Source organism: Bos javanicus, chromosome 15, assembly GCF_032452875.1.
Source record: "Bos javanicus breed banteng chromosome 15, ARS-OSU_banteng_1.0, whole genome shotgun sequence".
In the NCBI taxonomy this organism is placed as follows: Eukaryota; Metazoa; Chordata; class Mammalia; order Artiodactyla; family Bovidae; genus Bos; species Bos javanicus.
In genome coordinates, this window is record NC_083882.1 from 14276184 (window position 1) to 14292657 (window position 16474).

Here is a 16474-nt window from a genome sequence, read left to right on the forward strand (position 1 = left end):
TTGCAGGTCAATACACTTCATATATTTTAGTGCAGAATGGATATTCAGATTGCAAAAATTACCTCTAGCAATGTATTTTGTAGGTATATTTTACAGAATCAAGGAAAAATACAGATTCCTTTACAGAATCAGTTCAGTAAAGACAGATATTATTAACAAAGCTGTGTATATATGGTTCTACATTGTATCTTCCACACAGATACATATGAACAGGATCATTATTCAGTTTAATATATCTTTCAACATTTCTGTCTCCAAGCTCAATTCATTTCCCTCAGTCACTTAAGAAGATAACCTGTCTGATTTCCCACTCTCTACCCTCACTTGGATCAATCTGGTATTTGTTCACTGTATGCAAAACCACTGCATGTCCTGTTGTTAGACTGCATTTCAGACTCAATGGAATAAAGGAATCAAATTATTTCATCACGGTGGTATTTATTGTCACCTTGATTTCAATACAAATGGAATTTCAACTATTCTAGCACTAGAATGGAATTTGAGATCTTAACCTAACTTTCTTTTCTTAATGTTGGAGAAAGTAAAGCCTAGAGAGGTAAGAAGAGAGGACTATGAAATTAACAAGGTTCACAGGTCACAGGAAACAAATTCCTACAAGAATCAATGAAAGAATGTTATAATGTGTAAGAAGTTAAAATGGTCAAAGAAAACAATAGTGTAAAATAGGTGCTAACTTTTCTTGAATACCTGCTCTGACCCAGAGACATGTTTTACCTACATAATCTAATTTAAGCCAACACGGCAATAGTATGAGGAAGGTGTTATTAATTAGTCACCCCTTAATAGTTAAGAACTGAGACAGAGAGGCTTTTATAACTTGTCCAAGAACAATTAGTAAGTTATGGAGGAAACATTTCAACCCAGGCATTCCGACTACAAAAGCAGCATTTTTCATCATTATAGTATTTTTGTCATGAGATGTGTGAGAATTTTCTTAGGTTTCTCATCTCTCCAATCTAAAGACATAAAAAGCTGTAAGTAGTTTATAAAATTTTTATTAACTTGAAATTCTAGGGCCAAAATTCCATATTGATTTTTGTTCTATTTCCAAAGGAAAAAAATCTTATATTTTTTCCAAGGTATAGAAGCCATCTTTGGAAATCTTAAAAATTCCAGATTTGTTTCATATATAATTTGGACATCATTTTGATTTAAAAACCATTCCTTTAAAAGAGATTTTTTGGCTCCTTTTGAACTGTGGTGTTATCCCTTCTGTATTCTCCATTACTATTTGTTACTGGATTGCCTTAACTTTTAATAAGAACCGGAAATGCTGATAACTTATCCCATTCAAAACCACAATACTTTCCAAAACATTTCTAGAGGAATAGCACAAGTTTAGGGTATGTGTTAGTCGCTCAGTCATTTCCAAATCTTTCCAACCCCGGGGACTACAGCCCGCCAGGCTCCTCTGTCCATGGGATTCTCCAGGCAAGAATACAGGACTGGGTTGCCATGTCTACCTCCAGGGGATCTTCCTGATCCGGGGATTGAACCCCAGTCTCCTGCATTGCAGGAGGATTCTTTACTGTCTGAGTCACCAGGGAAGACCTTAGGGTATAAAACTGGTTGCTAACGTATGTTGCTTTGAAATAAATGTTTTTGTAAACAGGCATTATAAGCTTAATGTAGTTATCCATTATACAAAGAGAGAAGAAAAGGGATTAATATGACACAATTTATAGAATAAACTCAACAAAGAATAAAAGTATGCTTAAACACAAGTTCCTAGTCTTGTTTTAGTTGGTGGAGGCAGTGGTGATAATACTTAGCTGTTGCTAAATTCTACTCACTGAGCACATCTCTGGATGATTATTGTTGTTCAGTCACTATGTCCAACTCTTTGCAACTCCGAGGACTGCAACCCACCAGGCTACTCTGTCCATGGGATTCCCCACGCAAGAATACTGGCATGGGTTTCCATTTCCTTCTCCACTGGATGATTAATGCTTGCTGGTTTATTGCTGATATTATTACAAAGATCACACTCTCCTCACTATCTGACAATCAGAAATTGTATATTATTTAGATCTATGCCTGTTGTTGGAGAAGGCCATGGCACCCCACTCCAGTATTCATGCTTGGAAAATCCCCTGGACGGAGGAGCCTGGAAGGCTGCAGTCCATGGGGTCACTGAGGGTCGGACATGACTGAGCGACTTCACCTTCACTTTTCACTTTCATGCTTTGGAGAAGGAAATGACAACCCACTTCAGTGCTCTTGCCTGGAGAATCCCAGGGACAGGGGAGCCTGGTGGGCTGCTGTCTATGGGGTTGCACAGAGTCAGACACTACTGAAGCGACTTGGCAGCAGCAGCAGCATGCCTTGTTGTGTGACTATGTTTATATTTGTACTCATATTCAGTAAATATCAAATTGACTTGAGGAAATATTAATATTTATTCCAATAAATATTAATATAGCACATCTGCTACTATATGAAGCCCTTCATTTACTTTATGTCATTTGTTCTTAACCAGCACCTTTTGAGGTATTAGAATCCACATACAACTGTGGAGAAAAATGGAGTTTGGATTTGAACCTAGTTTTGTTTGATCCCAGAATGACTATTTCACCATTGCTGCCTACCCACTCAAATTGCTTTTAGAAAAGAGGGGTTTTTTTTAGATTGTTGCCTTTTACCTTGTTTTATTAAGCCTTCAAAGTATTTTGCAATTTCAAGGCATACATGTTAAAAAAAGAATCAAATTTCTTAACCTGTCTCCTCCACTTTAAAGTTGGAATTATAATTAAAACAGAATTAATGTGGAAATTAAAGAGGTAATAAATGTCACGCCTGCAACGCATGCCCTGGTATATAGCTTTCAAAACTGGCAACTGTCAGTAGAAATCATATTTCATCAGTGAGCCTTCCTCCTGCCTAACAGCACAGAGGCAGTAATTGTCATTGTCATCATCGTCATCATCAAAACCTCCATCATCACTCACCACTAGCTCTTTTCCTTCCTAACACATCCTTTATGCCCTGGGCCCGTCTCAGGCGGCACACCCATTAAAGCAACACTGGATGTAACAACTTCACTCCACCTTTGCCTTCTCTTCTACACTGGCCTTCCAGTGGCCTTTGAAAAGAGCCAGAGTTTTCATCCCATTTGCCTGACAGCAAGTTCTGTCCTCATTTGCTTCTTTGCACGGCTTCATTTTTTCATGTATTTATTTACACAAAAACATGCATAGAGTCCAGTGAACCCTGAGAATATCGTGATGGACATTTATAATTCTAAGCATTTATAATGGGAGATAGATATAAGCAAACAGGTGATTGTGATACAGGGTGAAATGCTACCTAATGGATCAGTACCAGCTGTTAGGGGAGCACGGAAGAGCGCACTGCACAGCCTTGGGAAGTCAGAGGACATTCCCTGAAAAAGGACATCTGCACTGAGCCTGCAATGAATGTTTACTTGGTAGGGAAGGACATGGGAAGAGTCTCCCAGGCGGAAAGGATGTGAGCACATAGAAAATTGTGGAGAGGAGAAAGAGGTCTGGGATACTGGAGGATTTCGAGTGGTTTAATATCACTATGGTATAAAGTAAATAAAGGGCATGTTGAGAGATGAAATGGGAGGAAAGATGCAGAGGCCAGATCATAGAAGGACTTACTTCTCTACTATTTGGGAGAGTTAGGATTGATTCCAAAGGCAGGGAGGATCCATGAATGGTTTTAACCCAGACTTGCAGGGTAGAGAATGTATCCAGGGGGGAAATCATTTCTCTTCTTTCCTAAACGCCAACCTTTGGGGGATGGGAGGTGGAGTGCTCAACCTGAGGTCTCTGGATGGTCTATGGATGTTTTAAAGATTTGTAAGCACCCTGAAATTATAAACAAAATTGTCGACTGTGTGTGTACTTGAGGGGAGGAGAGTAGAGACCGAATCCACAGCTTTGTGAAATCTTCAACAGACACTGTTATCCAAAGAGAAGTTTGAAACCACTGCTCTAGGGGGAGCAAGCGAAAGCTAAGTTACAGAGCAGAAATTTCAGGTCTGCCACAAAGAGCCTTCTGAAGTTGAAGAGTTTCTCTTTTAAGAAAACGTTCTCATTTCTTCCCCTGAGTTACCAAACGCTTCCCACTCCATCCTGACCCGCTGACGTTTTGTTCCTGGCCACTCTCCCACCTAAATGCTGCTTCCTCGCTCATGGAACTGTTCTTCTGTGCCAACCCAAAGTAAATGTCCACCCCAGAGGCTAAGAATAGACGCAGTGTTCGGGTGACTTGAAAATTAGGTAACATCTGAAGAATGAACTCTACAGTGACCACAAACTCATTCTAATCATTTGAACCAAACAGATTGTAAACATGTGATCAAGGTTTCCCTGCGGGGTCGGGGAGAAGGTTCTGAGCAAAGCAAAGAAAAATGCCCTATCAAATAGAAGAGAAAAGCAGTTACTGTTCAGAGTTCCAGAGGACAAAGAAAAATATTAATCGAAATACATCCTTCTGTGTTTGCATATTCTACCTTTCAACATCTCCCGACCCATCCCCCAACCCCCAGCAAGCTAGTTGTATCTGAAAAGCTATCATTCTCTCCGGCAAATAGAATTTATGCCATTCATTTCTCCTTAATGTATTTTCCTGGATTTGGATATGGTTTTTTATCTTTTCACTTGGTTTTGTAACTTTGTTACAAGTCAATTCCTTAATCTTTCTGGACAGTGTCTTCAACTGTAAAATGCAGCTGGATGGTTGATCTGTAAGTTTCTTTTCAGTTTCCACTATTTGTAATGGTGGCTGGAGTGGAGGGCTGTTGTAAACAGATCTCGTGATTGTTGTTGTTCTCATTCAGTTGCTGAGTTGAGTCCAACTCTTTGCAACCCCATGGACTGAAACACACCAGGTTTCCCCTCCTTCACCATCTCACAGAGTTTGCTCAAAGTCATGTCCTTTGAGTCAGTGATGCTATGAGTTGGTGACCTCATGATAGATATTTATTAATTCCCAGCTTGCCTGTTGCTACCAAAATTGCTGGGTACTTTTCTCTAAGGCATTTTATCAGTTTAATGTAAAAGACCAAAATACTTAGCATGACTTGGATAGTACAGCCAAATAGAGCAAAGGTCAGCACATTTTTTCCATAGAGGGCCAGATAGCAAATATTTTAGGCTTGTGGGTCATAAGGCCTCTGTCACAACTATTTAACTGTGTCACAGTGTGGAACCAGCTGCGGACAATATATAAATGAATGTGTATGACTATGTTCCAATAAAATTTTATTTACCAAAAAAGGTAGTGAGTTGGATTTGACTGATCATGTCATAGTTTAATGACCCTTGAAATAAATGATTGGAAACCCAAAGACAGCAGTGTTCTATCCCTTCAGTCTTTCTGTTTAAAGGTTGTTTCCTGGATGACTTCCTGATCTTTGTTCTGTTTTCATTGTCACTGCTGTTGTTGTGTCAAACAATAACTTTTCATTTATTTTAGCCACTCGCAGCCACCTCACCCTCCATGCCCCCAAATAAATATCTTAAGTGGGCCTGCGGTCTTGTCGGGAATCTGAAACAGTTAAGGCAGCTTGTTTCTCAGGCATAGAGATAAATAAATGGTTTCATAAGTTAGATAGCTCAGAAGATGAATAGCCTGGAGGAACAGTTGAGCTGTTAGTTCACAGAGACAGGGAAAGAAGAAGAGGGAAAGAGACAAGGGAGGGAAAGAGATTGATTGAAACAGCAAACCAGTTTGTGAGATCTACTGTACAAACTTGCCCAGCTGGGTACTTTATCTTGAATTTGTTTTGCAAATTGCAGATGCTTCACTCTAGGAGCCAAGAAAAAGAAAGGGCAGTCATTCCACGCCAAAACACTCTCATGGATCCTAAGTAACTTACATTACTTCATTTTTGTGGGGAAAAAAAAACCATTATATACTCCCCTTCCAAAATAAGTTAAGAGCAACAGAGAGCTCGTTTTACCCAGATGCCCAGATTATTAGTTTTTCTTTTTTTAATATTGAGAGAACAATGATTGTCTGATAACTGCTTGCTTTGTGAAACTTATTATGTCACTGTTCAGCCCACAAAACTGCTTTAACAGTAAAGCTGACTGAATTCAATGAGTCTTAATTTTTCAACGTACTTCAATACAATCAAAGATATTTTTGTTTGCTGCTTTAGGACATGTCTAATTGGACTCCATTCACCTTTTGCTGAAATCAGTCGTGCTTCACAGAACCCCTGCATGCCTTTCAAATGAAAGAGGAAATTCTGGCATTTTTATTAGCTAACATTTTTTTAAAAGATCTCTCACATATTGACCGTGACTTACAGAGCCGTTTTATCAAAGTCAGACCTGGGGCCCAGTCTATACTCTGGTGTCTGTTACTGAGGTTTGCGGGGTTTCCTTCATACATACTCTTCCTTTAATTATTTTATGCCTGAAAATTGTAAAGAAGAGGGTATTGGTGAATTAGCTGTTAGGACTAAAATAGTGGGGTTTGCTTCTAATTTTTAATTTGGACATTTTTTTCAAAAGGACTTCAAAATGTTTCAGAGGGAAACAGGTGATAAGGCGTGCGTGCGTGCTCAGTCGCTTCAGTCGTGTCTGACTCTTTGCGACCCTATGGACTGTAGCTTTCCAGGCTCCTCTGTCCGTGGGATACTCCAGGTAAAATTACTGGAGTGGGTTGCCATGCCCTTCTCAAGAGGGTCTTTCCAACCCAGAGATCAAGCCCAAGTCTCCTGCGTCTCCTGCATTGCAGGAGATTCTTTACCAATGAGCCACCAGGGAAGTCCTTAGGTGATAATAAGGACAGGTAATTTGTCCTCTAAGGAAAAGAGGGTCTCATTTAGAAGAGTTCAGGTGTTTCCTTAATCTTCTGCCAGATTTCATTGACATAGTTTGTGATCTTGTCGAGTTAATGCTTCCCGTGCTGATCCACGGACAAGATCTAAGTCAATAAAGTAAACACATTTGGAAAGTATTCATTTGCCATATTTTCCATACATTAAAATATGTATCCAGTTTCCTATAAACATAAATCAACCTTACACGCTGCCACTCACTTGTGAGCATGTTTTGATTTATCCAGCTGAAAGGTTTGGTCATCATATATCTGATCTCCTCAAGCCCATTCTGGAAGATAAATCTCCCATCCATAGTCCAGCTGGAAAACTTGGAAACATAGACAAACTTCAGGGTTTTTCAACCAGCTGAGTGGTTTTTGATCCCCAAGGCCTGAAAGATGCATGATGCACAATAGATGTTCAACAAATATCTGTTGAATGAATAAGAGTAGTGGAAGATAACAGTTCTAAAAATATAGCTTGATTATGGGCAGAATTTTATTTAAAAGATACAGAAATGCTTTCATTGGTCTAGCAGTCCTGTGCAGGACTGAAATAAAAATTCAGAATCTTTAACCATATTTAAGTACTTGGCATACAACCCTAACTCAGTTGCTTAGCCAATGCTGTAAAAGAAATTCAAAATCTTAAATACATATCACAGACATATACACACACACAATCAGATGTGGAAAACTGTAAGTGCATATTAAATGTAAATTTATATTAAATCCCAGGAGGATAGAATCAGAAGCCTGTTTTCTATGTTAGCATCAAACACCATAATCTATTGGAAAAACAGAAAAAAAAAACACACACACACACACAAAATGAAAGATCATTCAAGTTCGTAATTTGCACTAGTCTCTAGAAAATAAGTTTTCTAGCATATAAAAGACGACATTAATAGAAATAGCTTAATTCGTTCACAGTCTCACACACACACTCACACACACTGTCACGTACAGGCTGAGATTGTGCCCTTTTACCACGGTCTTCAAGCTTTTGAGGAGAAAATGAGTGTTGAAGGAGAAACACGTGGTTTCTATTAAGTCAGGTTCTTCATGGGCTAAGTGTAAGGCGAAGAGTGAGGCTGAGTATGGAAATCAGAGCCAACGGATGGGAGCATATTTTTCTTTCAAAATATTTTATGTACTAAAGTTTGCACAACATCTTGGCAATGACAGCAAGCCTGTGTAAGGAGGTGTTTGGTGTTTCATAGCTAACATAAGGGCAAAAAAATGTAGCGGCAGCCAAATATTACTTCCATCATGAGCAGAAAGAACGTGTGTGGTAGAATACATGGTAAGGCCCGTGGGCTAGAGACTACAAGGTTTAAAAATCTACAAAATTCCAAAAGAGAGCTTATCCTTATTTTTATATCTTTTAGTATTGTAAAGGAATGAAACTAAATTTGGCATAGTCCATCTGTTTGATTAGAGAGAGAAAGAAACAGAGTTACATTTTCTTGGCATGCAGATCTTTTATAAATCTTAGCAGAGGGTGGTTTTCCAGATTTCACTGGAAATTATTTTGATGGTGATCACCAATTCTGCCAACATCAAGCATTCAGTCCACCACTTTCCTTTCTCTTTGTTTTTCCCCTAAATACATTCTTAATCTTCAGAACATAGAAGACTGCCTAGCACATAGGAGATACTCAGTAAAATTTTTCAAATTCATTGATGGATGGACAGATGGATGCACAGGTGACAAGGCTGGGCAGAAGGAGATCTGGACTTTAATCCTAAGGCAGTAGTATCATACCACCTAATGCAAATTATTACACATTGCTTTTTACCGCAGTAAATTTCAGTATATATGTGGTGTTTGTGATGTATGTATCATAGATTCCCAGCTAAAATGTAAGTCAGAGAGGTTTTTTTCCTTGGTTGGCCATGCTGTGCAGCACATGAGATAGTTCATCAATGCTCCCTGCATTGGGACTGCGGCATCTTAACCACCAGACCACCAGGGAAGTCCCAGAGATCTTTTTTTAATTGAACTATAGTTGATTTACAATGTTGCGTTTGTTTCCGGTGTGCAGCAAAGTGATTCAGTTTATATATATATTTATATTTATATATATAAACCCATATATACCCATATGGGCTTCCCTGGTGCTCAGATGGTAAAGAATCTGCCTGCCGGTTCAGTCCCTGGGTCAGGAAGATCCCCTGGAGAAGGGAATGGCAACTCACTCCAGTACTCTTGCCTGGAGAATTCCATGGACAGAATAGTCTGGCAGACTATAGTCCATGGTGGTCGAAAAGAGTCAGACGCCAACTGAGCGACTAACACACAGACACACACACACACATTTATATATATATTCAGTTTTATGTACATACATATTCAGTTTTATGTATGCGCAAAGAGTCGGACACGACTGAGCGACTGATCTGATCTGATCTGATATACAAGATATTATAGAATCCATTATAATTCATTACAAGACATTGATTATAGTTTCCTATGCTATAGTAGGACCTTGTTGTTTATCTATTTTATGTATAGTAGTATCTGCTAATCCCGAATTTCTAATTTATCTCTTTCTCCATATTCCTGTCCCCTTTGGTAACTATAAGTTTTTTTTCTATGTCTGAGAATGTGTTTCTGTTTTGTAAATAAGTTCATTTGTATCATTTTTTTAGATTCCACATATAAGTGTATCATATATTTGTCTTTGTCTGATTTACTTCACTTAGTATGATAATCTCTAGGTCTATCCATGTTTCTGTAAATGGCATAATTCTATTCTTTTTTATGGCTGAGTAATATTCCACTGTGTGTGTGTGTGTGTGTGTACATATATGCATGCATGGGTTTCCCAGGTGGCTCAGCAGGAAAGAATCCACCTGCAATGCAGGAGCCACAGGAGATGCCAGTTCGATCCCTGAGTCAGAAAGATCCCCTGGAGGAGGGCATGGCACTTGAGTATTCTTGCCTGGAGAATCCCATGGACAGAGGAATCTGATGGGCTACAGTCCAAAGTATCGCAAAGAATTGGACCCGACTGAAGCTACATAGCACACGTGCATGCGTGTATACCACATCTTCTTTATCCATATAAGTGTTGATGGACATGGAGGCTATTTCCATGTCTTGGCTACTGTAAATAGTGCCACTATGAATATTGGGGTGCATGTATCTTTTCAAATTATTTTTTTAAATTTAACATTTCTACTAAAACAGTTTTCATGCAGCAAAAGAGACACTGATGTATACAATAGTCTTTTGGATTCTGTGGGAGAGGGAGAGGGTGGGATGATTTGTGAGAATGGCATTGAAATATGTATAATATCATATATGAAATGAGTCGCCAGTCCAGGTTCAATGCATGATACTGGATGCTTGGGGCTGGTGCACTGGGACGACCCAGAGGGATGGTATGGGGAGGGAGGAGGGAAGAGGGTTCAGGATGGGGAACACATGTATACCTGTGGCAGATTCATTTTGATATATGGCAAAACCAATACAATATTGTAAAGTTAAATAAAATAAAATTAAAAAAAAAAAAACAGTTTTCATGGAATACAATGCTGAAATCAACAACAATAAGTTCTCTTAATTACTTTCACATTCCACTTACCAATACAGCCAAGTCATTTAATTATATTAATTTCCCTTTAATTTCATGGATTTGTAAAAAAAATTAACTTCCAATCAATACACAATAAATTAGGTCATTCTTCTTTGTACAATTTGCATTTAACATAGTACCTGAATCATAATAGATACTTAATCATATTTGCTAAATAAAATTATTAAAATCACCCATCAAAATAGAATTTTCATCTCTTCCAGATCAATGGTAACTCTGTCTTTAGCTTTTTAAGAACTGTTCTCCACAGGGGCTGTACCAGTGTACACTCCCATCAACAGTGTAGGAAGATCCCCTTTTCTCCACATCCTCTCCCATTTATTGTTAGTAGATTTTTTGATGATGGTCTTTTTGACTGGTGTGAGGTGATACCACAGTATAGTTTTGATTTCTTTAATAATGAGGGATGTTGAGCATCTTTCTATGTCCCTGTTGGCCATCTATATGTCTTCTTTAAAATATAAAGCCAAAGATTTTTTTTTTTTTTTAAGCCAGAGATCTTAACTTCAAATGCACACATGGGCCAGATAACTAATAGAAATGGGGAGAAAGGGTGCAAGTAATAAAATAAGGAATAGTGGGGAGCGTGGCCACCTGCAGAGCACGAGGGCCTTGGTGTTTATAAAATGATGGGCGCTGAACATACACATGCAGTCCAAGTGCGTGTGAAGCACAAGCTCCTTCACAAAAGCAACAGTTTCTAAAACATCTCTGCTCCACACAAATAGAGAGATAGGGAAATAAGAAAAATATTAATTGCTATAATTTATCTAGTGCCTAGAACTGTTCTAAATTTCATCCAGCTTAATCTTAGGTCATAAATATAATTACCTTCATTTTATACAAGGAAATTAAGACAGATTACATAGTAAATGTATACTGATTGCTTTGTTAAATTGGATGATAAAAACAGCACAGCAAAGAACAAAGTAGCAGGACCCTAAGCTGAACCCCTAATCCACACGAGAGACGCACACTCCAAGGGAGAGTCTTGGTGGCTTGCAGGACCATCTTTCCCAAGAGTCAATAGATTTAAGGCTGAGCGCTCTGACTGAACATTGGGCACAGATGTGTTAGGAATAGTTTCATTCCTTTAAGATGCTTAGAGGATGTTCCTACCTCAGTTGTTGTCTAGTCACTCAGTCATGTCTGATTCCTTGCGGCCCCATGGACTGCAGCATCCCAGGCTTCCCTGTTCTTCTCCGTCTCCTGGAATTTGCTCCAATACTTGTCCATTGAGTCAGTGATGCCATCCAACCATCTCATTCTCTGTCATCCCCTTTTCCTCCTGCCCTCAATCTGTCCCAGCATCAGGGTCTTTTCCAGTGAGTCAGCTCTTCACATCAGGTGGCCAAAGTATTGGAGCTTCAGCTTCAGCATCAGTCTTTCCAGTGAATATTCAAGGTTGATTTCCTTTAGTTTTGACTGGTTTGATCTCCTTGCTGTCCAAAGGACTCTCAAGAGTCTTCTGCAGCACCACAATTTGAAAGCATCAGTTCTTTGATACTCAGCCTTCTTTATGTTCCAACTCTCGCATCCATACATGACTACTGGAAAGACCATAGCTTTGACTATACAGACCTTTGTTGGCAAAGTGATGTCTCTATTTTTTAATATGCTGTCTAGGTTTATCATAGCTTTCCTACCTCAGAGTTGACTCTAATTATTCTCACGAACTGGTAAGGAGGACCAGCTGCTTCCAGTCCCCCCACCTCTGCCTTTCTCCCCAAAACATGCCCTTTCCAGGTGCCTGATTGAGAGTTACCCCTGAAAGGAATGCTCAACACACGTTTGCTGCACAGAGAGATGGCTTGGCCCAGAGCATGAAGCTCTATCTCTTCCTGTCTCAACTAAGAGACAGTATAGTGATTGAGAACTGGATTTCTGGAGTCAGGCAGGCCTGATTTAATATTCCTCAGCTGCTTAAAGCTAAGTGATCTCTCAGAGGCAGATTTCTCATCTGCAAAATACTAGTTCTTGCTCATTGTTCTGTGAGGAGGATGAATTGAAATAAATCACCTACGCCAGCTAAGCCATACACCTAAGCCGCTAAGCACAGTCTATACGTGCTCATGTTCAGTCGTGTTGGACTCTTTGTGACCCCATGGACTGTAGCCCCTCAGGCTCCTCTGTCTATGGGATTTCCCAGGCAAGAATACTGGAGTGGGTTACCATTTCCTTCTCCAGGGGATCTTTCCAACCCAGGGATTGAACCCAGGTCTCCTGCATTGGCAGGCAGATTCTTTACCACTGAGCCACTTGGGAAGCTCCATAAGCACAGTGACTGGCCTGTAACAAACCTTAGTACATGGTCATTTTAGAATTATTTTGTATCCCTTTGCCCTTGAGGCAGTTGGTGAACTCTGTATCCCCAGGGATTACTGAAGCAAGACCACATACCCGGGTTTTGGACTGGTGGCTTTTTTTTTCTTTTTTAAGCTCAACAGATAACTAAAGAAAGAGAAGGCAAGTCCACACATGGATTACCTACTGCTTACCACTCATCAGACATCATGGGAGCTGCTTTATCTTTTTAATCTCTTATAACCTCACACAGTCCAGGTGGGAATGAAAGTTGAATTTTATTGCTCCCATATAACTAGTGTTTCTCAAAGAGCATTCTCTGGACCCATGAGCATTAGAATCGCCTGAGTAGGTACCTGATCTGCAGCCTCAGAGTTTCTGGAGCAAGGCAGATCCTTTGATTTAGTACTTGTATAATTTGTCTAAAACTTGAGTTTATATTTTCTTGTATTTGATGTGTAAACATGTCATTTCTTCCTGGTAAGTTCTCCAAAATGAGGACTATGTTTTCTAGTTTTCTTGTAACCCCAACAGTATATAGCTCAATCCTATACACACACACCATTGGGAATTAGTAGAATCTCTGGCTGGGTTTAGCTTTGTGCCCTGGCATGTCCTGACCTGTCAATGCTGAAAGATTGATAGATACCTCAAATGAGAATGGCAGTTCACCAATACTATTTAATATGCAACTGTGAGTCTTTGACCAATAACTTCTAATTGTTCTTTTCATTTAGTGTGCTGCAGTTCCTGTCTTATTGATCAGGGAGGAAAATTAACAGATCTGGACATTAACCCTCCAGGTTCCTCTATCCATGAAATTCTCCAGGCAAGAATACTGGAGTGGGTTGTTATGTCCTCCTCCATGGGATCTTCCCAACCCAGAGACTGAACCTGGGTCTCCTTCATTGCAGGCAGATTCTTTATCATCTGAGCCACCAGGGAGACAAACCCCTGAAGGGTGAAATCCCTAACAACTTTCAGTGTTTGTGAAACAGAAACTCACAGGTTCTCCTTATCACAGAAAGCCAGGCCCCTTCTGTCCAAAATGGTTATCCAACATTTAAATGCATGAATTGAAATGATGTTTATTGCAGGATCAGCCATGATATGGGCTAACTTTAGGGAAAAGGAAGAACTTGTTACTTTATGATGTGTTTGTTCCTGAGCAATTGAGAGGTTTGCCGTACGTTTTTACGATAATTTTCTTTGAGGTTCCATAAACACCTTCTGGAATGTGGAGGTTCCCCCATCAGAGTCATATGAGAGCTTTTCCAGTTCCCTAATGTCATTAACCCAGCTGCTTTCGTTGCTGTGACATGCAATTATTTCTCCTACATTTAAAAAGCGATTCTCTGATCTCCAACCCATTAACCTTGTTTGATCTTAACAAGCTGAAAAATGTTTGGAATCTAAGCTTATGATCTCGGCGTGACTTTTTTTCTTTTAATTCACAGTAGCTTTCCGCCCCCCTCCCTTTCTCTTTTTCAGGATCAACACTCTGTGGTAGGCCAGAACGCGGGCCCCAGTCCAAGTCCCAACCCCTGCTCAAATCCAAACACTGGAAGTGGTTACATGAACTCCCAGCAATCACTGTTGAATCAGCAATTGATGGGAAAGAAACAGACTCTGCAGAGGCAGATCATGGAGCAGAAACAGCAGCTTCTCCTCCAGCAGCAGATGCTGGCTGATGCGGTAAAATGTTCTCCTAATTCCTACCGTGCATACCTGTTGGCCCAACAGAGGGAATTCATCAGTTTCCATTTCTACTTGCTGCCCTTGTATCTGTGTCCCTCTGTGGCACAGCAACCAGGGTGTCTTGACTGTAAGAGAGATTAATTCCATACATAAAGTGCTACAGGGCAAAAAAAAAAAAAAAACTTGATTTACCAGGTGCTGGACAGTTGGAATCCACAGCACCTGGGCTGATTAGCCCTGCCCAGCCCAGGAATGTTCAGAACCACCACATAGGCCTTGGAATCAGGAAAAAGAAACCAGTGTTGTTCCACAGTGCCGAGGGGCAGAAAATAGGGACAAAACTTTAATCAACTCAAATCCAAACTGATTTTAGAGATAAAAGAGTTTTCAAAGCAGCTTTAAAAGCCAGTGTGGAGTTCCAAAACTTAAAATTTGGCTTCCAAAATAAAGCATCTCAGAATAGATTTCTTTTTTTTTTTTTTTTTAAGGAAACTGAAAGTGTATTTCCCATTTCCTCACATTTAAGTGGCTTTACCTTAAAGGCTTGGGCTTCCCTGGTGGCTCAGAGGTTAAAGTGTCTGCCTACAATGCGGGAGACCTGGGTTCAATCCCTGGGTCGGGAAGATTCCCCTGAAGAAGGAAATGGCAACCCACTCTAGTATTCTTGCCTGGAGAATCCCATGGATGGAGGAACCTGGTGGGCTACAGTCCACGGGGTCACAAAGAGTTGGACACAACTGAGCGACTTCACTTTCACTTTCACCTTAAAGGCAAGGTCGTTCTCGCTCACATACTACCTAAGTATCTGCTCGTCCCTTCTGTATTCTCAAACTCATACATTCAACAACTGATCCAAACCCTTCCTTCCTCCTAAGACCAAAACCCCTTCTCCAGATTTCTTGATTCCCTTCAAACTGTTTGGCCGAATTAAAGAAGAAAGAGGAAAATTAACCATCTCCAGGTTGATAGAGCTAAGGTACACAGAAAATAAAATAAGGACAAATTTATCCTCAAGGAGCTTTGCAGTGAGCAGAAACCCAGGTGTAATAAGGGCTGTAATTCTTCAGTAAATATTTACTAATTCACAATGGGGCTACAGCCATAAACAAGACAACCCTGTCTATGTCCTTAAGGAGCTTAGAGCCTTCTGGAGGTGTCAAACAGGCAATTGTAATATATATGATTAAATACTGTGATGTGGGAACTACCAGAAATGATTTCAGAGAGCAAGTTATAGCTACTGAAGATCTGAAGGTGAAGAAGGAGATGGAAGGAAGAACAGGGGACTGTCCAACCAGAAGAACCAGCATATTCCAAGACTCAAAGTATACAACATATTAGGCTTGCTGAGGGAGGTCATGTATACACAGATAGGGAATGAAAGGCTAGGAGGCCAGAGATCAGAGACCAGAGGCATTTGCAAATCAGAATTTGCATTGTCTGAAAAGCAATGGGGAGGACTTCAAAGCATTTTAAACAAGTACTTGATTCAGACTTGATTTGCAGCATAATAGGCACTTTCCAAGTAGCACTAGTGGTAAAGAACCTGCCTGCCAATTCAGGAGACATAAGAGATGTGGGTTCAATCCCTGGGTCAGGAAGATCCCCTGGAGGCACGCATGGCAACCCGCTCCAGTATTCTTGCCTGGAGAATCCCAGGGACAGAGGAACCTGGCAGGCTAGGGTCCATAGGGTGGCAAAGAATCTGACACGACTGAAGTAACTTAGCAACAAATAAGTACTTGATTCAGATTTGATTTGCATTATAATAAAGGTATAAAGGGCTCCCCAGGTGGCTCAGTGGTAAAGATTCTGCCTGCCAATGAGAGAAACATAGGTTTGATCCCTGGGTTGGGAAGATTCCCTTGAGAAGGAAATGGCAACCCACTCCAGTATTCTTGCCTGGGAAATCCCATGAACAGAGGAGCCTGATGGGCTACAGTCCATGGGGTCCCAAAGAGTTGGTTTTTTGGGGAGCTTCCCTGGTGGTTCAGATGGTAAAGAAGCTGCCTACAATGCAGGAGTTACAGATTTGATCCCTGGGT

At 40.2% G+C, this 16474-nt stretch overlaps 1 protein-coding gene across 2 annotated transcripts in view; it reads left to right on the forward strand.

Annotated features, from left to right (window-relative positions):
* The window catches only part of MAML2 (mastermind like transcriptional coactivator 2), a 400670-nt gene that overhangs the window by 367458 nt on the left and 16738 nt on the right, over window positions 1-16474 (forward strand). For both annotated transcript variants that reach the window (XM_061440147.1, XM_061440148.1), the window contains exon 3: window positions 14223-14426. In XM_061440147.1, coding sequence (XP_061296131.1) covers window positions 14223-14426 — 204 coding nt within the window. The remainder of the gene's footprint in view (window positions 1-14222; window positions 14427-16474) is intronic.